This window comes from Oryctolagus cuniculus, chromosome 2 (assembly GCF_051225735.1).
Source record: "Oryctolagus cuniculus isolate XC-2025 breed Fujian yellow rabbit chromosome 2, ASM5122573v1, whole genome shotgun sequence".
Classification (NCBI taxonomy): domain Eukaryota; kingdom Metazoa; phylum Chordata; class Mammalia; order Lagomorpha; family Leporidae; genus Oryctolagus; species Oryctolagus cuniculus.
Window position 1 is genome coordinate 40924610 of NC_142868.1, and position 24630 is coordinate 40949239.

At 43.3% G+C, this 24630-nt stretch overlaps 1 protein-coding gene across 4 annotated transcripts in view; it reads right to left on the bottom strand.

Moving 5' to 3' along the window:
* Positions 1-24630, bottom strand: part of CORIN (corin, serine peptidase) — a 322611-nt gene that overhangs the window by 16013 nt on the left and 281968 nt on the right. For all 4 annotated transcript variants that reach the window (XM_089325378.1, XM_070068193.2, XM_008248573.5 and 1 more), the window contains 3 exons: positions 8434-8550; positions 5110-5159; positions 4788-4962 (listed from right to left, as the gene is read on the bottom strand). In XM_089325378.1, coding sequence (XP_089181504.1) covers positions 4788-4962; positions 5110-5159; positions 8434-8550 — 342 coding nt within the window. The remainder of the gene's footprint in view (positions 1-4787; positions 4963-5109; positions 5160-8433; positions 8551-24630) is intronic.

The window sequence follows — 24630 nt, forward strand, 5'->3', positions numbered from 1 at the left end:
GGAAGGATGTCAAGTAAGGACAGATGTTTTGTTCTGTGGAGGAGAGGGAGCTGTCTAGCAGGATGCAAGGCTATTCCTGAGTAATATTAAGGGTGAAGTTCATCTGAGTTGAAAGTCAAGTCTGGCTCCAATCTCCATTCTTTTTTTACAGATGCACTTACTTACTTGAAAGGCAAAGTTACAGAGAGACAGAGAGCATCCTTCTACTGGTTCACTCTTCAGATGGCTGCAACGGCCACAGCTGGGCCAGACAGAACAAGAGCTACGTCTGGGTCTTCCACATGGACTGCAAGGACCCATCTTTTGCTGCATTTTCCAGGATGTCAGCAGGGAGTTGGATTGGAAATGGAGCAGCCAGGACTGGAACTTGCACCACAGTGGTGGCCAGTCACCTACACCACAACACCGGCCCCATCATCTGCACTCTTCTGTAATGTTCTTCCTCACTGCTGAAGTGCTTCAACACGGGATTAGAAAATGTGATATTCACCTTGATGAGTCTTCCTGTGTTTTGCAAAGATCTAAAGATGAAGAAGTTCAAGGTCCTGGTGGAAGGTCTGAAGTGAGAAACCTAGAGAACCAGGCAAGCCAGGCAAAGAGAGGAAGAAAGAAGGAACTTGAAGGACTGAGATAACTGGAGAAGTTCAGAGAAGCTGGCAAAACCTTGTCGCACTGAAGAGCTGTTGAATTAGAAATCAAGACATGGGTGAAATGACAGGATTAAAAGTGGTGCGAGGAGCTGGGAAGACCATTTGTCTTGGATGTTTACTAAGGAAGAATTCTGTGCTTCTCACCACCACAGGTTGTGTGCCATCCTAGGAAGTTTATTCTTAAATTTTGAAAGGCAGGAAAATGGCTTATTAAATTACTACTAAAAATCAGTCTTTCTTCCTTAGAACTTTTGAAGTTTAATTGTTATTTGGGGATATGGGACTTATCTGGTCAACTTAGTAGCTCATGTTTCTAATTTCCATTTGGGAGTTTTAAATACTTCTTTGTGGAAGGGCAAAACAAATTTGTCCTTTTTTTCCACCAATATAATTACAAGAGAAAGTCTGAGAAGACCTACAGATGGTTCATGCTGGGCCTTGTCAAAGTATGGGATCAGGATATGAAATAAATCCCATTAATTACAGCAATTGATGGCTCCAGCAGAGAGTAAGGCTTACAATTAAAAGTTCTGAGAAGCTTGCAGGGCCACTGGAGAGACTGTAAAACAGAACCATGGTCATTAGCACATACTCAAGCAAAGGCATGTTTGAAGTTAGGCAATTTCTAACTCCTTGTGGATAGGCCAGGCCCCTCTTGACAGTCTTGTTAAGTGTAGTGTCCCATGAAATTTCATCAAGCCCTTTGATATCACATCCGTTCCCTTAATTATAAGCATATATTTCTTCTGTATTGCAAGATCTCTGAACTTTATAAATCTGCCAGTGAAAGAGGAAACTTGATGCCATATATGGAAATGACAAAAACGGTGGATGAAACTGGACTAGCTAGCATATAAAGGGTGTTGGGTTCATTTAGGTGATCACATGTTGATAAATGTTCTATTGCTGATACAGTCTTCTGCCTTTCCTGGAGTTACAAATCAGGACTGGAAAAGACAGCTAGAAACATCTGTTCCCTTCCAAAGCAGTAACATTTCAGTATATGAGTTTCTTAAGATATTATGCAGACTCTCCCAATCATTCTGGGTCTTACGCATTCAAAGTTCTCAGAAAGAGGTATTGGTTTTACTTTCTTATGCTTCCACACAATGAGCAAGCATATGCACATTTCCATTTTATGGGCACTTACCACCTTTTCTTCTAATTATTTGCTAGAATGCCTGTCTCCTCATTAGGTTAGCACCTCAAGAAACAAACACAGACCCATCTCTGTGACCCCCACCTGGAGCTAAATGTATGTTCTGGTTCTCTGCCCTCCAGAACGAAGAGTACCAGTAGTTGAGTGCTTTGTATAAGTAGGTTTATTGCAGTATTGTTAAAACTGGAATTCAACTAAAGGCCCGTCAACTGAGGAACAACAGAAAAGTCATGGTAAATCTATTTTACAGAATGTCATTTAGCTTCCAAAGGGAATTACCCTGGCGGGATAACAATGATATTCTGCTACAGGAGCAGAAACAAACAGAAGGATTGAGTGTGATTTCAAATTGTAAAAATTAACAATAACACCCTGTGGGAAAAATTATGTTTACAGCTATAGAAGATCATCCACTAGGCTGTAATGGGTTACCTTAAGGATGGTGAGGAAGTCGGAGAAACAAAGTGTGGAAAAGATAAATAGTACTAGAAAAATGCCAGCATTCTCCTGCTTTAATACTAAGGGAAAATACAGGAAGTGGTTTGTTTTTTTGTTTGTTTGTTTGTTTTGTTTTGTTTTTTGACAGGCAGAGTTAGAGAAAGGTCTTCCTTCCATTGGTTCAACCCCCAAGTGGCCGCTATGGCTGATGCACTGTGCCAATCCGAAGCCAGGAGCCAGATGTTTCCTCCTGGTCTTCCATGTGGGTGCAGGGCCCAAGCACTTGGGCCATCCTCCACTGCCTTCCCGGGCCACAGCAGAGAACTGGACTGGAAGAGGAGCAACCGGGACAGAACCAGCGCCCCAACCTGGACTAGAACCCAGGGTGCCGGCGCCAGAGGCGGAGGATTAGCCTAGTGAGCCACGGTGCTGGCCAGGAAGTGTATTTTTAACATTATTTTTTTTAAAGAGAAGTTTTCTGGTGGCTGGCCTTGTGGGTCAGTGAGTTAAGTTGCCACCTGCAATGCCAGCATCTCATAGGAATGCTTGTTCAACTCCCAGCTGCTAAGCTTCTCATCTAGCTCCCTGTTTGTGCCTGGGAAAGCAGAGAAGATGTCCCAAATGCTTGGGAGATCCTGACAGAGTTCAGGCTCCTGGCTTTGAAACGGCCCAGCTTCAGCTGTTCTGCCCACCTGGGGAATGAACTGCAGATAGAAGACCTCTTTATCTAACCTTCTCTTTCTATGGTACTATGTCTTTCAAATAAAATAAACCTGAGAAAGTATTTTCCTTTCTTGGGCTCTTACTGGTTGAGGCTAGGCATGGTTCTTCGGGCTTTCGATAGACTATCTCACTTCATGCCTATACCAATCCTGGGAGCCTGGGTAGTGACTGTTATTTTCCTCATTTCACAGAAGAGGAAGATGCAGCCCAGAAAAATTAGTTAATTTAATTACAATCGCACAATAAGTGGAAAAGCTAAGCAAAATTAATCATAGACAAATAGACCAAAAGTGAATTTGCATTTTTCTAGAAATTAATTTGGTCACATAAAAATAATTTAATTAGGTGGCAGAACGGGGATTAATTTTGTCTTAAATTTTTGCTATTATTTAATATTACTTTTGAATAAAGTGAAATTATTAAAAATAAATAGAATAAAATAAATGTTACGTTGGTTGGCAAAATCTGTCTTCTACTCTTTTGACATCCCTCCTACCGAGAGGGAAAGTTTGTGTTTCTTCCCTGTGAATCTGGTGAGTCTTAGGAAGTCTCTGACCAACCACACAATAGAAGCTGCATTACAGGTCCTTGGAGGCTGGGCCAGCAAAGGTAATACACCTTCCCCCTCCCTTCCTTTTTAGGAAGCTTGCTTTGGAGGATGCCAGCCACCATAATGTGAATCCCACAGCGGGAGAAGCTGGGGTCCCAGTAAACACCCAGCACTGGCTACCTGACTTTGGATGGCTCCAATTTCCCAACCTTGGCACGTTCCAACTGAAGCCTCAAATAATGTAGAGCAGAGACACAATGTGCCAGCCACATCCTGTCCACGCTCGACTCCCCAGAATCTTCTGTGTGTAAAATAAATAGTTAGGTTGTTGTAGTGCTTTTTGTCACAGAAATAAACAGCCAGAACCGACAAGGGGCTTCGGCAGTGACACGGTCAGTTTGGGGTAGGTTTCCCCCTGGTCTTGCCCTTCCGCTCCTGTTAGGCACGTGGAGATGATCACTATTCCACATCCATGTGGCTGCATCACAGCGCCCAAGTGGTTATTACAGTGTTCTTTTGTATGATTCTGTGATGGTATTTTTGGATGAGATTAATATTTAACTTGGTGTCTTCTGAAGAAAGTAGATTACCCTCCATAACATGTGTGGGCCTCATTCTATTAGTTGGAGACTTATAGAACAAACATTGGCCTCCCTGAGAAGTTCTGCCAGCAGAGACCTTCGAACTCTCTGAGCTCATTTCTGAGCCAAGTCTCTGACTCACCAGCCTGCCCCCTCAGACGTGGGTCACCCCAAGTCTCCACAATCACATAAGCCAACTCCTTAGAATCAATCAATGTCTTTCTCTCTCACTTCCCACCCTCCATGTATCTCCTGTTGGTTTCTCTGAAGAACCTCACCAATACACATATTGTACCTTTAACTCCGCTTCTCAGACTACTTACCAGTTGACCCGAATCTCACTAGTATGCAAGTAAGTAATCTGTTTCAACTCAAATGTAAGTGATACAGTTAACAGATCTAGAAAAGAGACTCCTACTGGCTGGTGAGTCAATTTTCTGAAGTTCTGTTTCCTCCCCTCCTTAGGATATGAGTCAAAAGCAATATACATCCAGTGCCAATAAATGAGCAACATGCATATAGAATGACAACACTGAGGGCAGAAAACTCTAGGCAGATACACACCTGGAATGTAGATGGACTGTGACTTTTGCACTGAAGTGGCTTCAGTTACACATGCCATTGAGAATTTTCCAGAGATGCAATGAATAGACTCATGCAAAGCAAAAACAAAATGTACAACTTACCCCTCAAAGCAGTGAGCCACTGTGAGAACCCACTTTTTGGCAATGAGAACACAGCCACAAATGTGTCCACTAGGTTCACTCTGGAGAGAGCACTGCCACGGCCATCTTCCAGGGCGACTTGTCCGACCTCCCAGGATCCTCTTGTTCATCCGGGCAGCAGGGCGGCGCCCACAGTCTACCAAAGAGCAAGAATTTATGATTGAGTCACTGCCAAACCTAGATTAAAGGCTGAGCTCTTTGCTGCCACGTACAAATGATCACTTCTCCTTTGGGCCAGTACAGTTAAGTTCACATCTCATTGTCATACCCCTAATGCTCTTACCTTGTTTACTACACAGAAGAGAAATCCTACTTCCACTCTGACAGGACTGCCTAGATTTGAAAATGCAAAGTGGCATAAATTAGATTACGTTTTTACTATTCACTTGAAACACTTTATCAGTGAAAGGACACAGTGAAAGGACTGTTAAAAGAGGTCACATTACTTTAAGCAATAGTTACCCATAGAATCCTGGTAGTGATGTGGTCCAGTATCATCTTGGCACAGAGGTATATGGAGAATGTGTACTTATATATATTTTTAGTTTAACATTATAATACAATTTCCCCACATCATGGTGGCTGATGATACCCACAAAGTTGGCTCAAACCATGATTTGGGGAAGAGGGAGGCGGAGGAAATTGTGCTACCACTTAGAATCTAAACCGTGACGGGAACATGTCAGATTTTTATGACAGAGAAGGATATGTGCTCCCCAAAAGTTAATAGCCTGAGAGTAATAACATACTACTTCAAAAATTTAAAGAACATGAGTGGATAGAACATTTGTACTCAAAGAAAAGTATTATGAAGACTGTCAAGGTTGAATTGTGGATGAATGAGACGACAGGAGGAAAGGTGATTAAATTTATTCCAGTATCTCCAGATGGCAAGATCAGAACTGTAGGTAGAACTGATAGGAGGTGATACGGATGGAAGAACTCCCTAAAAATCTAAGTTATACTTTCAAGGCAAGAGCGCAGAGCATATTTAAGGATCTCTCACTGTGGTTACAGAGAATTCAGTTTGGGGTAAGTTAAATTTTAATCACCAAATTTCCCTTTTTTTTTTTAAAGATTTATTTATTTGAAAGTCAGAGTTACACAGAGAGAGGAGAGGCAGAGAGAGAGAGAGAAAGGTCTTTTTTTTTTTTTTTTTTTTTTTTTTTTTTTTTTTTTTTTCCTGACAGGCAGAGTGGACGGTGAGAGAGAGAGACAGAGAGAAAGGTCTTCCTTTGCCATTGGTTCACCCTCCAATGGCCGCCGCGGCCAGCGCGCTGCGGCCGGCGCACCGCGCTGATCCGATGGCAGGAACCAGGTACTTCTCCTGGTCTCCCATGGGGTGCAGGGCCCAAGCACTTGGGCCATCCTCCACTGCACTCCCTGGCCACAGCAGAGAGCTGGTCTGGAAGAGGGGCAACCGGGACAGAATCCGGCACCCCAACCAGGATTAGAACCCGGTGTGCCAGTGCCGCAAGGCGGAGGATTAGCCTAGTGAGCCGCGGCACTGGCCCCAAATTTCCCTTACAATCATGAAATATTAATTCATACTATAAATTTAAAAGGAGAAAAAGACCTCTTTGGCAGTTTCACAACTATTATATTCTTAGAAATCCACCCCTCAATATCATTGCTCTTTTCCCCATATTTACTGTATTTTTGTTTTTTGCTAAATGTTTGTGGGGCAGGTAGAAACAATAAAATATATAATACAAGAAAAGCTTATCTGTGTTCTATCTTCCACATCTGAAGTCCTCTCTCTCTCTCATTAATCTCTACCTCATTACCTTTAATCTCTTTGTAGGATTCCCCAGTGTCTGAAATGGTTTCTGTGTTTTTCTCTCTGTCCACTCACGCAGTGTATGTTCCTTGAGGTCTGGGACCTTGTTCATTCACTTCTACATACACTCAGAGCCTAGCACTGAACCTGGTATACAGGAGATACTCAATCATTAGTTAATATTTGCTAGATTGAAACATCTTAGCTTTTAGGAATAGGAAAGGCTGTCAAAGACTGTCCACTCTGACTCCTTGTAAGAAACTATGATTATATAGGACCACAATCTGGTTAGTAACCCAGGTCTACCAGTTCTCAGTTTAGGATAAGTTATTCATTTATTTGACCTGAAAGCGCCTGACATTCCCAAATCACTCTGGTGAAAGATTCAGGTCAATATTTAGGAGGACTGCATCAACCTACAGATATTCAGATATTTGACAACAGAGTTTGGTCTATGGGGAAAATGTAAAGACATTCTAAGGAATAATGGCCCACCTTTAGTTTGTTTTCTTTGGAATTCTTAGGAGTTGGTTTCCCTAGTACTTTGGAACCAGATGAAGTTCAGAGTCTATCAGCATCTGTGGGCTTCAAGCTTTAAGCAAGCTACTTAAATATTCCAAACATTTATTTCCTCAGCAGTAAAAATAGGATAATTATCTCTAGTTCACAGGTCTATTGTGAGGATTAAATGAGTCAATTTATGTAACACTATCTATTGGGTGCCTATAAAGAAATAGAAGGTTAGTAAGTTAATTCCCTCAATTTGTCTTCCTTCTATAGTCCACCAATAGAAAAAAGAGGGAACCCTGCTTAAGATGCCACAATTTGGGATAGGTATTTGGCCTCATAGCTGAGATACTGGCTGGGGATGGGGAGTAATATGTGGCACAGGGGGGTCATCTACTACTTGGGATGCCCATTTACTCTATCAAGTGCTGGTTCAAGTCCAGGCTACTCCACGTCTGATGCAGCTCCCTACTAATGCACCTGCATGGAGTTCCTGGCTCCTAGCTTCAGCCTGTCCTAGCCCTGCTGCTGTGGCCATTTGGGGAGTGAAGTAGAACATAGAAGATCTCTCTCCTCTCCCCTCCTCTGTCATTAGGCCTTTCAAATAAACATTGAAAAAGAATTTAATACACCGGTTGAGGCACTCACATATCACATCTGATTGCTTAGGTTCAAGTCCTGGCTCTGGATCCTGATTCCAGCTTCCTGCTAATGCCTGGGAGGCAGCAGTGATGGCTCAAGTATTTGGGTTCCTGTCACCCATATGGGAGACCAGACTGGAGCCCCTGGCTCAGACCTGGCTGTTGTGGCAATTTTGGGGAGTGAACAAGTAGTTGGAAGGTCTCTGTTTCTCCCCTTCACTCTGCCTTTTAAGTAAATAAATTTTTAAAAAGACACCATGAATTTTTAGGGGAGAGTTAATCATACTTGATTATAACTCCATTTTGTGTTTAAAACTGAGTTTTATGAGTTATCATTACTTTAATTCCTTCTGTTATCCAGTTCCCTTTAAAGTATCTGAAGGAAATGCAGACAAAAGAGCCGATTTTGAGTAAGATATGGAGAAACCTCCAAGATTAGAACGCAAGGTCCTCCCCCCTCACCATGACTGCTGCTGTAACTATGATTAAAGGTATAATTACCCAGGAAAAAAAATAAGTACAATTTAAAATTTTTGATATATAAAGGCCATTAGTCATTCTATAGACTCTCTTTACTGATGTGATAAATTTAGGATCTTAAATTAAAACTGGAAGGCAGGCCCTGGTGAGAGATTTGCTACCATCTCAGTCCACACAGCTCTTAGAAAAGAGTTCTTACCCATTCACCAGCAGTCCATGCAAAGTGGTTCCATTGAGGCTCTCCCAATTGGAGTGTAATGTCAGCCAGTGTTGGCCTTTGTCCTGGTCCTGTATCCACTGGGTCACAGATGGGTCGCTGATATAAGACAAACACCAGCTAAATATTCAAAACACAATGATCTTTGAAGATACATTATTTAGTACTCATTCTGTTTCATAAAGAAGCGTTTGCAGCAGGTGTTTAATTTAGCTGTGAAGATGCTGGTTAAGATGTGTGCATCCTGCACCAAAATATCTGAGCGTGATTGCCAGCTCTGGCTCCTGACTCTGGCTTGCTGCCAATGTACATCCTGCTGGGAGCAGTGTTGTCCCAAGTAACTGGCTTCCTGCACCCACATAGGAGACCTGGATTGAATATAGTCCTGGCCCAGCTCCAGCTATGGCAGGCATTTGTGGTGTGAACCAATAGAAGGGAGCTCACTCTCAAACAATTTTTTTAAACAGCAGCAGCAACATTAAATCAGAAACCAGTATTTTTTTTCATTTTCAATTATCTTTATATACAGAAGATCGATTTAGTATATATTAAGTAAGGATTTCATCAGTTTGCACCCACACTGAACATAAAGTGTAAAATACTGTTTGAGTACTAGTTATAGCATTAATTCACATTGGACAACACATTAAGGACAGAGATCCCACATGAGGAGTAAGTACACAGTGACTCCTGTTGTTGACTTAATTTGACACTCTTGATTATGGCGTCAGAAATCTCCCTAGGCTCTAGTCATGAGTTGCCAAGGCTCAAGCCTCTTGAGTTCGCTGACTTTGATCTTATTTAGACAAGGTCATAGTCAAAGTGGAAGTTCTCTCCTCCCTTCAGAGAAAGGTACCTCCTTCTTTGATGGCCCGGTCTTTCTACTGGGATCTCACTCACAGAGATCTTTCATTTAGGTTTACTTATTTTTTTTTTGGCCAGAGTGTCTTGGCTTTCCATGCCTAAAATACTCTCATGGGCTCTTCAGCCAGTTCTGAATGCCGTAAGGGCTGATTCTGAGGCCAGAGTGTTGTTTAGGACATCTGCCATTGTATGGGTCTGCTGTGTATCCCACTTCCCATGTTGGATCATTCTCTCCCTTTTTTATTCTATCAGTATTAAACTAGTCTTGTTTATGTTATCCCTTTGACTCTTAGACCTATCAGTGTGATCAATTGTGAACAGAAATTGATCACTTGGACTAGTGAGATGGCATTGGTACATGCAATCTTGATGGGATTGTATTGGAATCCCCTGGCACATTTCTAACTCCACCATTTGGGGCAAGTCCAATTGAGCATGTCCCAAATTGTGCATCTCCTCCCTCTTATTCCCACTCTTATACTTAATAGGGATCACTTTTCAGTTAAATTTAAACACCTAAGAATAATTGTGTGTTAATTATAGAGTTCAACCAATAGTATTAACTAGAACAAAAAAAAAAACAGTATTTCAAGGAGAGTTTGGCTTAGGGTAAGTTTGTGCTGGAATGTGATTATCAAGAAGGGAAATTGCTAAAAAGTATTACAGAGGTAATGAAGATCCAAATTTTACAGTTGTTTTAAGTCATTTTTCTGTTGATATGTATTTGAATTTCATGAATTGTCAGAATTCTAACATGCAAGGTAAAAGTTCAAATAGCTTCAAAAGAAGAGCAACTTTAGACAGGGAAAAAAAGGAAAATAAAATTTATCAAGCTGAGTTTTGCTTCCTCTTTTCTTGCCAGTTCTTCAATATAGCAATTTCTTGAAATGACATTTACTGTATTTAGACAGAATAAAACTTGTAAGTAAAAAATTATCAATGTATTGCACACCATTCTCCTCAAAGTTGAAGAACAACTCTGGAAAAGAGATGGGAGCAAGATAACACTTTGTATTCTCAATCTCCATCAATGCTTTCCTGCATATGTGTCATGTGATCATTCAGGTAAATATGGTTACACTGTATCCAAGATTTAAAGCCTGGAGTTTCAAAAATACTGGGGTTTGCCTAAAGTATCCTATTCTTCATCAAGTAGTCGGATCTTCTCTTAGGCAATCCATGTCAACAAAGCCTTTTGGATTTTATTTTAAAGATTTATTTATTTGAAAGTCAGAGTTAACACAGAGAGAGAAGGAGAGACAGAGACAGAGAGAGAGGTCTTCCATCTGCTGGTTCACTCCTCAATTGGCTGCAACAGCCAGAGCTGTGCCAATCTGAAGCCAGGAGCTTCTTCTGGATCTCCCACGCGGGTTCAGGGGCCCAAGCACTTGGGCCATCTTCTACTGCTTTCCCAGGCCATAGCAGAGAGCAGGATTGGAAGTGGAGCAGCCAGCGCCCATGTGGGATGCCGGCACTGCAGGCAGTGTCTTTTCCCACCACGCCACAGCACCGGCCCCTTGGATTTTTAATTTAAATAAAAATTGTCAGCTGATGCTATCAAGGTTGGATGAGGTACAGGGCATGGGTTAAGCAGGAGGAAGCAGGACTTCTTCTGGAACTGAAAGGCAACAAAAGAGGCAGCAGGTATTTTGCTGGTACCGAAAAGCGAAGAGCAGTACAGCAAGAGAATTCACATCAGGTAGCTTCTATTTTTCTTTTCAAAAAGGAGGTGAGTTCCTCTGATGAAAGTTGAGGGTGACAGGAGTTTGTGATGCAGAAACTGACATGTATATGGAATTATTCCCTGGTGGACGCGTTCAGAGAAACACATCGAGGCACTGTGAAGAACACGAAGCAATCTAGAAATACTGAGGTTCTAGTAGCACACCAAGTTTAAAGTGAAGGGGGCAGAGGAAGGGAAGAAAAGTTTGATTTGGTTAACTGTTAAATAGAGAACTCAATGATTAGTATGAAAGAAAAAAAGGAAGATATGATAAAGGAAAGGAAAAGAATAATATAGAATAAAAAGCTGTCCAAAGTCATTGCTTCTCTAAGTGTCAATTTCATTTCTACAGGATGTCTTTTAGGTGCTCTATTAGTTGGTGGCTCTGAAATAAATATCACTTCATTTTTTATTATTACTTAAAAATTATTATAGAGGCTAGGGCTGTGGTACAGTGGGTAAAGCTGCCACCTGAAGTGCCGGCATCCTGTGTGGGTGCCAGTTCAAGTCCTGGCTGCTCCACTTCCAATCCAGCTCTCTGCTATTCACCTGAGAAAGCAGAAGATGGACCAAATGCTTGGGCCTCTGCACCCATGTGGGAGCCCCGGAAGAAGCTCCTGGCTCTGGATCAGCCCAGCTCTGGGTGTCATGGTCATCTAGGGAGTGAACCAGCGGATAGAAGACCTTTCTCTCTCTGCCTCTAATTCTGCCTTTCAAATAAATAAACAAACCTTATACATTATAACCACATAATAGCAAAAAAAAGGAACACCCCTTCTCCCAAAAAAAAATAACTCTGGTACTTTTAAAAAGATAATGGGAACATGCTCTAAAGAGAACACTTGATTGTGGAATAAATGTCAAACAAGGAAAGTAAAACAGTCTCTCAAACATTTGATTCTGCAACAAATACGATAAACCTTGATTGCCCGGTAAAAAGAGAATAAGATCTTAATTTACTTAGAAAACTGAACAAACTGTTAGATTGAGACATCAAAAACCCTACTGAAGGACAATTTGTCATTTCCTTGATTAAAATGAGAATTTGGCTTTCTATCAACCCAGAAGTGCTGTATTGTGGAGGCATAACGGGATATGGAGGAGGAAAGTCGGAGACCACACATCAGCTCAGAGCTTCTCCTGATGCCCCCATCTCAAGAACTCCTTCCTGCAGTAGAACTACTTTTGGGCCTTCTAAATCCAGGCCTTTCACCTGCAAAAAGCCAAGGAATGATCAACTCCAGATTGTGTTGTTTAATCAAGTTACTCGCGTCAGATATCGACAGGAAAACACAGGATTCGCTTGCAGAGTACGATTCAGCACAAGATTTTCATCAATGTTGAACACGAAAACCATCGCAAAGAGCACCTCCGCCTTTCAACTCACAAGTTCCCTGCTGAGACCCCACAGATGAGCTACGCAGAGCACTGCGCGTGGGATGGTTTTGCATTCCATCCCTGAGCTTCTGACAAGAAAGGCAATTCATTCTGAATCTGTTACATCAGGTGGAACGTTAAAGAAATTCATCTTTAGGAAGATGGGTGTGTTATTATAAAAAATTCTTCCCTAAGAAATTCTTAAACACTTGCACGTTCCTTCCTGTGCAAATGTAAATCTGTTTGCACCAGAAATGCCATCCTATGGCCCAATATAAACAAATCAGTTACTCCACATGGGTTCTTTCCACCCCCATACAGAGTCTAAGCATCTGCAATTCTTCTTACTCTCTTCCCCCCAAATTTATTGAAGAATATTTGACAAATCAAAGTTATGTGTGTATATATAAATGTATATATATATATATGGGTAATTTGATGTTTAGATGTATGTTTACATTTGTGAAATAGTTATCACAGGGACCGGCACTGCGGCATAGTGTGCCGCCGCCTGCAGTGCTGGCATCCCATATGGGCACCGGTTCGAGTCCTGGCTGCTCCACTTCTGATCCAGCTTTGCTATGGCCTGGGAAAGCAGTAGAAGATGGCCCAAGTGCTTGGGCCCCTGCACCCTCATGGGAGACCTGGAAGAAGCTTCTGGCTCCTGGCTTTGGATCAGCACAGCTCCGGCCGTTGTAGCCAATTAGAGAATGAACCAGCAGATGGAAGACCTCTCTCTCTCTGCCTTTTTTTTTTTGGGGGGGGGGGACAGGCAGAGTGGACAGTGAGAGAAAGAGACAGAAAGGTCTTCCTTTACCGTTGGTTCACCCCTCCAATGGCTCTGCGGCCGGCGTGCTGCGGCGGGCACACCGCACTGATCCGAAGCCAGGAGCCAGGTGCTTCCTCCTGGTCTTCCATGCGGGTGCAGAGCCCAAGCACTTGGGCCATCCTCCACTGCCCTCCCGGGCCACAGCAGAGAGCTGGCCCGGAAGAGGAGCAACCGGGACAGAATCCAGCGCCCCGACCGGGACTAGAACCCGGTGTGCCGGCGCTGCAGGCGGAAGATTAGCCTATTGAGCCACGGCACTGGCCTATCTGCCTCTTTCAGATAAATAAATCTTAAAAAAATTAGTTATCATAATCAAACAAAATAACACATTCCTCACTTCAGTTTCCTTTTTTGTGGTGAGAACATTTAAGATCAATCTTAGCAAATTACAAGCATAAAATACAGTGTCACTATCATCACCATGCTGTATAGATCTCCACAAATTATTCAAATTCAAGTAACTGAATCTTTGTATTCTTTTGGTCTCCCAGTATCCCCTCCCACATTCCCTGGCAGCCGCCATTGCACCCTTTGCCTTTATGAGCTCTCAGTTTCCACATATAAGTGAGATCATGTGGTATTTGTCTCACTTGTTTCACCTAACATATTGCCCCCCAGGTTATCTCAAATAGCAGAATTTCCTTCTTTTTAAAAGATGAATAATCTGTATTATACGCGTTTCACATATTCTTTATCCATTCATCCATCTGGCAAAAAATGTTTCCACATATTGTCCACTGTGAGTAATGCTGCATTGAACATGAGAGTGCAGATGTATCTTTGAGATGCTGATTTTACTTCCTTTGGATGTACACTGAGGAGTGGGATTCTGCAATCATATGGTAATTATTTTTAATTTTTTGAGGAGCTTTCACATTGTTTATAAAAAGTTACTACCAAGAACATAAGGGTTTTCCTTTTTCTACATTCTCACCAACATTTTTGAAATGTTTAGTCATTTTCATAATAGCCACTTTAACAGGTGTGAAGTGATAAATAATCTTTTAAAAAAATCAGTTATCTCTTTGAGAGGCAGAGATACAGATGGGGGAGGAGAATGAGAATGGTGTTTTCCATCTGCTGGTTCACTCCCCAGATGGTGCTGGGCCATTCTATAGCCAGGAACGTCCACTGGGTCTCCCATGTGGGTGCAGGGGCCCAAGCACTTGGGCGATCTTCCACTGCTTTCTCAGGCCATAAGCAGAGAGTTGGATCAGAAGAGGAAAAGCCAGGACACGAACCAGCACCCATATAGGATGCTGGAGCTGCAGGTGGAGGCTTAGCCTACTATGCCATGGCGCTGGCCCCGTCACTGTGATTTTAATTTGCATCTCTCTCATTATTATCAATGTTGAGCACTCTTTCTTATACCTATTGTGCATTTATGTCATCTTTCAGGAAATGTCTACTCATGTTATTAGTCCATTTTTTTTAATGGTGTTGTGTTCTTGCTGTTGGGTTATTTAAGTTCCTTATGTACTTTTTTTTTTTGGCCAGGCAGAGTTAAGACAGTGAGAGAGAGACAGAGAGAGAGTTATAGACAGTGAGAGAGACAGAGAGAAAGGTCTTCCTTCCGTTGGTTCACTCCCCTAATGGCCGCTATGGAGCCAGGAGCCGGGTACTTCCTCCCGGTCTCCCATGCGGGTGCAATGACCCAAACACTTTGGGCCATCCTCCGCAGCCCTCTCGGGCCACGACAGAGAGCTGGACTGGAAGAGGAGCAACCGTGACTAGAACCCGGGGTGCCGGCACTGCAGGTGGATGATTAGCCAAATGAGTCAAGGCGCCAGCCCCTTATGTACTTTTAAAATTAACTTCACCAATCTATGGGTTTCCTTAAATAATTTTAAAAGTTAAAAAATACTTTTGTATTGAGAAAAAGTAACAAAAACTAACCAGTGAAAAAACTGTTTTCTGCCCATCCCACTTGCATAGAAACAATTACTAAATAAGATTCAAATATATTTGCCAAACATTTCTTATAGTTCATGCTTACAAACTCCACCCCCCTTTTTGTCTACACATGTTGTTCTGTGTGTTACTGATACTTTCATTTAGTGATTTATCTTGAAAGTCTCTGCATAACAGGTAACATGTGTTAATTATTTTCTATATGACAAGCACAGAAGACTAACTTGTTTTATTATATTGCATCCACTCAACTCTGCGAAGTAGGCTCTATTATTCCCTAATTTTGGTGGTGAAAAAAATGGAGGCAAAGAGAATAAATAACTTGCCCAAGGTCACACAGCAAGCAGATGGCAGAGCTGGTAATTGCATCCCTATGGCCTGACACCCGAGCACCACCGCTCACCGAGGGAAGACTACAGGGCGCTCCTTCATTAAGAGCCTGCGCCATGTTGTTTTGATGGCTGTCTCATGTGCATTATGTTGATGTTTATACATTACCATACCAGTCCACTACTGCTGCACATAAGCTGTTTTCAATTTTTGGCTTTAACAAAATAGTAGCAGCTAACATTTCTAAGCAGTCACCTTTGCCTACATGCAAAGTCTGATTTTAGAACAAATGCCTAGAAAGAAAATCACTGAATAAAAATGTAAAGTTTTGATTAGTATGAATTTCCCCTTCAAAGAGCAATACCAATATACATAGCCATCAACAATGTTTGTGTTTTTCCACTTTTACAACTATGCATATAATGTGAATCGTGGTATTAAAAGGTATGTGGTATTTGTCATTTAAATTTTGTTTGATGATCAGTACTTGACATCTTTTTTCTGTATTATATCAAATGACAAATTAAAGAAGTCCTGTTGTGTAGAGAGCAATAGAGCACAAAGCATGTTACCTAAGATTAAACATTAAATTCACTGCATCTTAAAAGTCTGTGCAGGGACTGCAGGCTCAAAATGGTTCAACTGCAGCCTTGGAATCCAAACACCAAGAAGGAAATTTAAGCAAGAATATGATCCAATGCCTAGAGCAAGAGTACACATGGAGACCCACATACCATATGTCTACATATTCAGATGTTATAAATCAAGCTAACAAGCTGTCAAAGAAAATGCATTCTACTCTTGTATCTTGACAATTGTATATGCTCATTTCAAATACAGAATTCTTCACTCATTGGAACAATGGTTTTTAAATGTTAACATTCTTCAGAATCACACGGCAGACCTGTTACAACGTAGATTGTTGGCCCTGTCCCTAGATTTCCCAATTGATTTAATGCTTAGATGAATTCCCACAGTGGCCTTTCTACCAAAACCACAGGTGCTGGCTGATGCTGCTAGTCTAAGACCATACTTTGAAAACACAGCTTCAGAATAGGGACCAAGTTCCAGGTGGACAAAACTCCATGGCCAAGAGCTACCCTACCTTATGGAGTGTGGCATACATGGTAAAGGAGGGTGGCCCTACCAAATCAGAGTTTCTCACTGTAGGCATTATTAAAATTTTATACCTGAAAATTATTTGCTATACAGGACCATCCTGTGCACTGGAGGATGTTTAGCATCAACCCTGGCTTCCATCCACTCACTGCTAGAAGTATCTCAACACCCCTGGACTGACAATCAAAACCGTGTACAGACATTTCCAAATGCCGAGGCAAAGTCACCTCTGGCTGAGAACTTCTGCTCTGAATCATGGGAACCAGAGCAAGGTCCCTCTGTTGCAGGCCTACAGGCCATAGTGCACAGAGAAGTAAAAGAATTTGGCTCACATTTTATTCTTTGGAATTGTGTGGTTGTAAGGCACATTTAAAATGTAAAATTTCCCTCCCCACTGAAATGAGGAGACAGGAATTATCCGGACTTCTGAAACATCCTAAAATTCTGAAAGGAATTGAATAATGCAAAGCTAAAAGGGAACATCAGCTCACTACACAATTCGATCTATTCTTGGTCCATTCTCATCAAATCACTTTATAGTAAGTAATAGGTATTCCATGCTTGTGTTGTAATTATGTTAGGGCTTGTCACTTAAAAAACTAAAAATAAAAACGGTCAGCACAAATTCCCCAAAACCAATGGCTTTTTATGTTGGCCAGCAGCAATGCAGGAATTACCTAGCTGTGATGCATTTCAGTGGAAGGACCACGTTGGGCCTGCTGTTTCTATTGCTGGGGGGAAATGATCTGAGTAGAATTTGACAGTGGCCTTTAAATAAAAATGCCTTGTGTAATGGACAAGATGTTATCTGCAATTCTAAACATCTTGTTCAGAACTCAAAAAATTTCCACAAAATATTTTTATCTGATTTCCAGTATTGTCGCTCCCCCTCTTCGTGGAGGAACGACACAGGACCCTGCGCTGTTCTTTTGTCTGCTTGGCCCTCCACGGGTTTGCTGCTGGTTCTTCCCGGGTTGGCTACCGACCCTTCCACCTCCGTGGAAGGGCGGTTCCCCCTGGCCACTTTCCCCACTTCCACGGGGGAGCGGCACACCACCGGCCGGCTCTCTCGGGGGCTGCACAGGTGTTCCTTCAGATAGATGTTCCTGGTGCATGTTGTCTCTCTCCTCCTTTATAGTCCTCTTCCGCCAATCCCAACTCGGCTGCCCACACGCCGAGTACGCTGCTCTCCTCCAATCAGGAGCAGGATCAGCTCCTGGAGGTCATCACTCAAGTTGGCAAGAGGCAGCTGCGTAGAAGCTGTTTTCTCCTCTCCCAGCGCCATATTGTGGGAGAGCAGATGCATAGAATAAGTCTTAATTCCAGTAACTTAGTCTAGTCCGAGTTGCTCCCCACAGATCCCCCTTTCTTTTTATTTTTTGGCGTTGATACACACCTGTCTTCGGTGCCCCGCGGCACACATTCTGCTCTGCTTGCTAGAGTTGCCCACAGGTGCTTACAAGTTCTATCAATCAGGCAAACTGAATCCGGGTCCTCTCTTCGCCATGTTGTGAGGAGGTTTTTAGGCGCTGATGCGTGCCTGTGTTCGGTGCCCTGCAGTGCATGCTCTGCTCTGCTAGAACTGCCTGCAGGTGCTTACAAGCCCTACCAATCAGGCAAACCGAATCCAAGCTTTCTCATTGCCGTATTGTGGGGAGACTTATTGGTGTTGATTCGTGCCTATCTTCGGTGACCTGCAGCTCATACGCTGGTCGAGCTGCCTGCTGGTGCTTATCGCCTAATCAGGCAGACCAAATCCAAGCCTTCTCATTGCGGTATTGTGGGGAGACTTATTGATGTTAATTCGTGCCTGTCTTCGGTGACCTGCGGCGCATAAGCTGCTAGCCGCCCGCAGGTGCTCACCACTTCCCTAATCAGGCAGACCGAATCCAAGCTCTCTCATTGCCATGTTGAGGGGAGGCCTTATTTTTCTCTATTTCTCTATCTCCGGGCATTCCTATCTCTCCTATTTTACTTCTATCTGCCAGCATTCCTATTTCTCTCATTTTACTTCTAAACTTCTGTTTCTCTTATCCCTGTGGCTTCCCGGCGCCCGCCCCGAGGCTGCTTCTCGGCGGCTTCCCGGCTCTGAGCCGCTTCAGCCCGCGCTTCTCTTATCTTCACGGCTTCCCGGCTTCGCGTGCACACTCCGCGGTCTCCGCGCCCCTTCGCGCCCACACCACGGCCTTGCACCAGCCCCACGTTCCCTATCTATTCACGCCCCGTGTTCTCTCTGCACACGGCGGCTTCCGCGAGTCACACAGCGTAGCTTACGTTTCCGCCACCACCAGTATTCAATCTAAGTTCCCCGGGCTAACCTGGCGAATTCAACCCAGCTCACGTCTGCGCCCTTCAGCTTGGCTTCCCGTCCTTTGCTCCCCAGGCTAATCTGACGGATTCCAACCTGGCGGCCCACGTCTAGCTTCTCGCCTTTTGTTTCCTGGGCTGACTTGAAGAATCCCAAGCTGGCTTACGTTTCCGCCTCAGCCTGCCCCCCGCGGCTTCAATTTCCCTAACATTTTTTCTACCCAGTATATTTCCCTAAGTTTTCTTCCAACAATATTCCTCCCTCATTTCTCCTGGCTTCTCCCCACAGTCCGTATCCGAGTCTGTTTGTTCTAGCTTTCACTTTCGCTTTCGACCTTAGAGATTTCTCCCGGCTTCCCCCCGTAGTCCGTATCTGAGTCTATGCCTAGGCTTTCAATAGCTTCTTCTGGCACCTTTTTCGTCCAGCTTTTCCCTAGGCTCTTTGCTAGTCTCTCTCTCTCCGGTATTTTCCCACTTCTTCCCGTTTCTTCCCTCCTAGGTTTCCTATCCGAGTCACGGCACCATTATGTCGCTCCCCCTCTTCATGGAGGAACGACACTAAACCCTGCCTAGGCTTCATATCCGAGTCACGGCACCATTATGTCGCTCCCCCTCTTCATGGAGGAACGACACAGGACCCTGCACTGTTCTTTTGTCTGCTCGGCCCTCCCTGGGTTTGCTGCTGGTTCTTCCCGGGTTGGCTACCGACCCTTCCACCTCCGTGGAAGGGCGGTTCCCCCTGGCCACTTTCCCCACTTCCGCGGGGGAGCGGCACACCACCGGCCGGCTCTCTCGGGGGCTGCACAGGTGTTCCTTCAGATAGATGTTCCTGGTGCATGTTGTCTCTCTCCTCCTTTATAGTCCTCTTCCGCCAATCCCAACTCGGCTGCCCACATGCCGAGTATGCTGCTCTCCTCCAATCAGGAGCAGGATCAGCTCCTGGAGGTCATCACTCAAGTTGGCAAGAGGCAGCTGCGTAGAAGCTGTTTTCTCCTCTCCCAGCACCATATTGTGGGAGAGCAGATGCATAGAATAAGTCTTAATTCCAGTAACTTAGTCTAGTCCGAGTTGCTCCCCACACAGTATCTTCTTGAATCTGGTCAAATTATTATCCCTGCTTGGTCCCTACAGACCAGATGAACTGATATTGAAAGATATTTTGACAGGAATCCATTAATGGGTTTCAGCAAAACATGAATGAACACTACTGTTGGATCATTTGCTGATTAGATAGCTTAGCTGACTATACAGTAAAACTCCCATCCATAGAAATGTTTAAAACAGAGTAAAGTCTGAGTTTTTCTAGTGAACTTGAGATTTAAAGAAACCAAGTAAACATTTGTATTCTAGTCCTGTGTAAACACAGATAATTTTATTCTGTTACAATTCATTTGTCAACCTCAGTGGTAGACTATAAGAATTGTATTAAGTGGAGCCAGCACTGTGACATAGTGGGTAAGGTCTGCAGTGCCAGCATCCCATATGGGCACTGGTTCAAGTCCTGGCTGCTCCACTTCCGATCCAGCTCTCTGCTATGGCCTGGGAAAGCAGTGGAGATGGTCCAAATCCTTGGGCCCCTGCACCAATGTGGGAGACCTGGAAGAAGCTCCTGGCTCCTGGCTTCAGATTGGCCCAGCTCCAGCCACCACGGCCAGCTGGGGAGTGAACCAGTGGATGGAAGACCTCTCTCTCTCTCTCTCTCTCTCTCTCTCTCTCTCTCTCCGCCTCTCTGTAGCTCTACCTTTCAAATTAAATCTTAAAAAACCTGTATTAAGCAAAACTCTACAGGTACAACTGACAAAAATCAGTTTTTACTACAGGTATAACTGATAAAAATATCCGTTTTTACCCTTGTAATGGGGGGGTCCTGTTATTGAATCATAGTATTAAATTACAGTATTTATATTTCCTAGAATAAATATTTAGTTCAATAAATTTTTAATTTCTAATATAAAAATCTATAAAAATATAACAGGTTTCATAGACAATACAAAGACATGAGATCAGAAGGCAAGTCATCACCAGGAGTTTCCTGGTACAGTTCCAAAAGGAGCCTCCTGATACATAAAGAACTCTAGCAGAAACTCAAGTCCTCCCTGGTCCATGCCAGACAGGCCACTCAAGTTGTAAATCATGCTCTTATTTACCCAGGACTCGTTCACCTTCATGTCCAAGCTACATACATTGCGATGATTGGGGAATTTGATAGCCCAGTGACTTTATGAAGATGGATAATTTCTTTTCTTGAACATTACTGAACACAATCAGCCCTGATTTTATTAGGGCCAGATTTAGAGGGTTAAGGTGGATCTTAACAATATGTGGTTCTGGAGTACTGGGGGAAATCACTGAAGATTTTATGTTAGAATATAAATTTTTAATAATTTTAGTTCTCTTATTTGAAAGAGAGAGAGAGAGAGAGAGAGATCTCCTATCCACCAGTTCACTCCCCAAATCCCCACAATAGCTGAGGCTGGGACAGGACAAAGCCCGGGGCCAGGAATTCATTCAGCGTCTTCCATGTGGGTATCAGTGACTTAACTACTGGAGTCATCACCAACTGCCTCCCAGGGGAATAAACATTACCAGGAAGCTAACATCCGAAGCAGAGCCAGAACTCATACCCAGGAATCTGGGATGTGGGCACCCCAAGCACCATCTGAACTGATGCAAATGCATGACCCCAGTGATAATATTTTTTTAACCACAAAATGGAGGGTTAGGAGAGTAAAGAAATATACTTTATTCAGGATCCTGCGTGGTCCCATTCCAATTAATAATGGTGAATTCTTCTACACCATTGAGAAGTTTCCTTTTAATTTCATAAATTGACACAGTTTGAGATTGAATTTTCTAACAAATTCTTGGCAGAGTTTGCTGTTAGTAACCATACGGAAATTCTCTTAGGGTGACTGGTAGTGTTACCTTGCTTTTCATTATTAAGGCCTAATACTCAATAATCTCATGAAAGAACTTTTTTTAAAAAAAAGCTTTCTCTGTCTATAGATGTAGCAATTTTTTCAGTAAAATTATTCTCCTCTTTCACTGAAGAATAGCAGTACCAGAAAACACTACACTTACACATTGGACTCTATGATTCTCTTCTTGTTAAGCCAACATTTAATCACCAGACTCCTTTCAGATAAATAACTACAACTTAAACTCCTGAAGTTCTTAAATTCCCACTTGGGCTTGCATGATCTGCAACCTTCCCCTTGACATCATCTCCAACTTCTCTCACTGAGTTCCAGCCTCATTGGCTTCCATGCTACTCCTCCAAACAGCTACTCCTCTAAAACAGCTCTCCTGCCTTTGCAACCACCACTTTCTCTGAATGGAACGTTTTTCTGCATATCTACTTAGCAAACCCTCTCACCTCCTTCAGATCTGTACTTAGCAGCCACTTTTCCTGTGGTGGTTATGTGATCACTCTATGTTACTCTAAAGCCCACTCTGTACTTCGAAACCCCTAAAGTCCTTTATTATTCACTTATTTACTCTGGTTGCTTCATAAAGATGATAGAATATAAGCTATTTGAAGCAGGGATCGTTTTCTTCCTGTTCATCATTGTATTCCAGGCAACTAAAACAGTGCCTAAAACATAGTAGGTACTCAGTAAAAGTGCATCAAATTCGGGCCAGTATTGTGGCATAGCAAGTTAAGCCTCTGCCTGTGATGTTGGCATCCCATAGGGGCACCGGTTCAAGGCCTGCCTGCTTCACTTCCGATCCAGCTCCCTGCTAGCAGCCTGGGAAAAGCAGAGGAAGATGTCCTATGTGCTTAGGCCCCTGCACTCACATAAAAGACCCAGATGAAGTTCTTGGCTCCTGGCTGGTCCAGCCCCAGCCAATGTGACCATCTGGGGAATGGACCAGCAGGTGGAAGACCTCCCTCTCTCTTCTCCCTGCCCAATCCCTCTAACTCTGACTTCAAATAAATAAATCTCTTAAAAAGTGCATCAAATGGAAAGGAAAATAATACATATTTTGAAGGGAAGCAATACCTTACTGACTGCCTAGATAATACATAATGGAGGGACAGGCGCTGTAATGTAGTGGGTAAAGCTGCCTCCTAATGCCTACATCCCACATGGGTGCTGGCTCATGTCCTGGCTACTCCACTTCTGATTCAGCTCTCTCCTAATGGCCTGGGAAAGACAGAAGATGGCCCAAGTGCTTGGGTCCCTACAAGCCACATGGGAGACTTGGGAGAAGCTCTGGCTCCTAGCTCTGGCTTGGCCCAGTGCTGGCCATTGTGGCCATCAGGGGAGTGAGCTAGCAGATGGAAGAGTGCTCACTCACCTGGCTCACTCCCCCACGCTCTGTAACATCAACTTCCAAATGAATCAATCTTTAAAAAATAAATCAATGGCAATATTAGTGAAAATGATGATAAAAGTAAAGGATTTAAATGGACATTTCTCAAAAATAAAGATACAAAGGTGGCCAATAAGCACACAAAAAGATGCTGAATATCATCAGTGACTAGGAAAATGCAAATCAGTATCATAATGAGATACTAGTTTGTACCTACAAGGATAACTGTAATAAAAATAGACAATAACAAGTGTTGGTGAGGATGTTGAGAAACTGGAACTCTCCTGCATCTGTAGTGGAAGTATAAACATGGTGCAGCCCTTTGGAAAACAGTTTGACAGTACTTAAAAACAGCTACTTTAAAAATAAATAAATAAAAATTAAATAAAGACGTAAAATAGCTACAAAGAGTTATCAACTGCTTAAATAGCTCTAGTCCTAGCTATCATACTCAAGAGAATTGAAAAGCTGTATTTGCACAAAAACTTGTACATTGATTTTCATAGCATCATTATTCAAAGAAGCTAAAACTGAAAACAACCCAAATGCCCATCAATTGGAGAACTGATAAACAACACAGGGTTATAGCCATTCAATGAAATAGTATTCAGCCCAGGGCCAGCACCTTGGCACAGGTTAATCTTCCACTTGGCGGTGCCAGCATCCCGTATGGGCACCGGTTCTGGTCCCGGCTGCTCCTCTTCTGATCCAGCTCTCTGCTGTGGCCTGGGAAAACAGTTGAGGATGGCCCAAGTGCTTGGGCCCTGCACCCTCATGGGAGACCAGGGGGAAGCACCTGGCTCCTGGCTTCAGATCGGCGCAGCTCCAGCCATTGTGGTCATTTGGAGGGTGAACCAACAGACGGAAGACCTTTCTCCCTGTCCCTCTCTCACTGTCTGTAACTCTACCTCTCAAATAAATAAATTAAAAATCTTAAAAAAATAGTATTCAGCCCAAAAACAGGAATGGAGTCCTGATACTAGCTACAGTATAGATGAACCTTGAAATCACGCCAAATGCAATTGTGCTTAATAGGCCTGTGCCGCAGCTCACTAGGCTAATCCGCCTGTGGTGCCGGCACCCCAGGTTCTAGTCCTGGTTGGGGCACTGGATTCTGTCCCGGTTGCTCTCTTCCAGTCCAGCTCTCTGCTGTTGCCTGGGAGTGAAGTGGAGGATGGCCCAAGTGCTTGGGCCCTGCACCCACATGGGAGACCAGGAGGAAGCACCTGGCTCCTGGCTTTAGAGCAGCGCAGCTGCTGCTGGCCACAGCAGCCATTTTGGGAGTGAACCAACGGAAGGAAGACCTTTCTCTCTCTCTCACTGTCTAACTCTGTCAAAAAAAAAAAGAAAAGAAAAGAAAAAGAAAATGTGCTTAATAAACAAATCCACAGAGGAAGAAAGA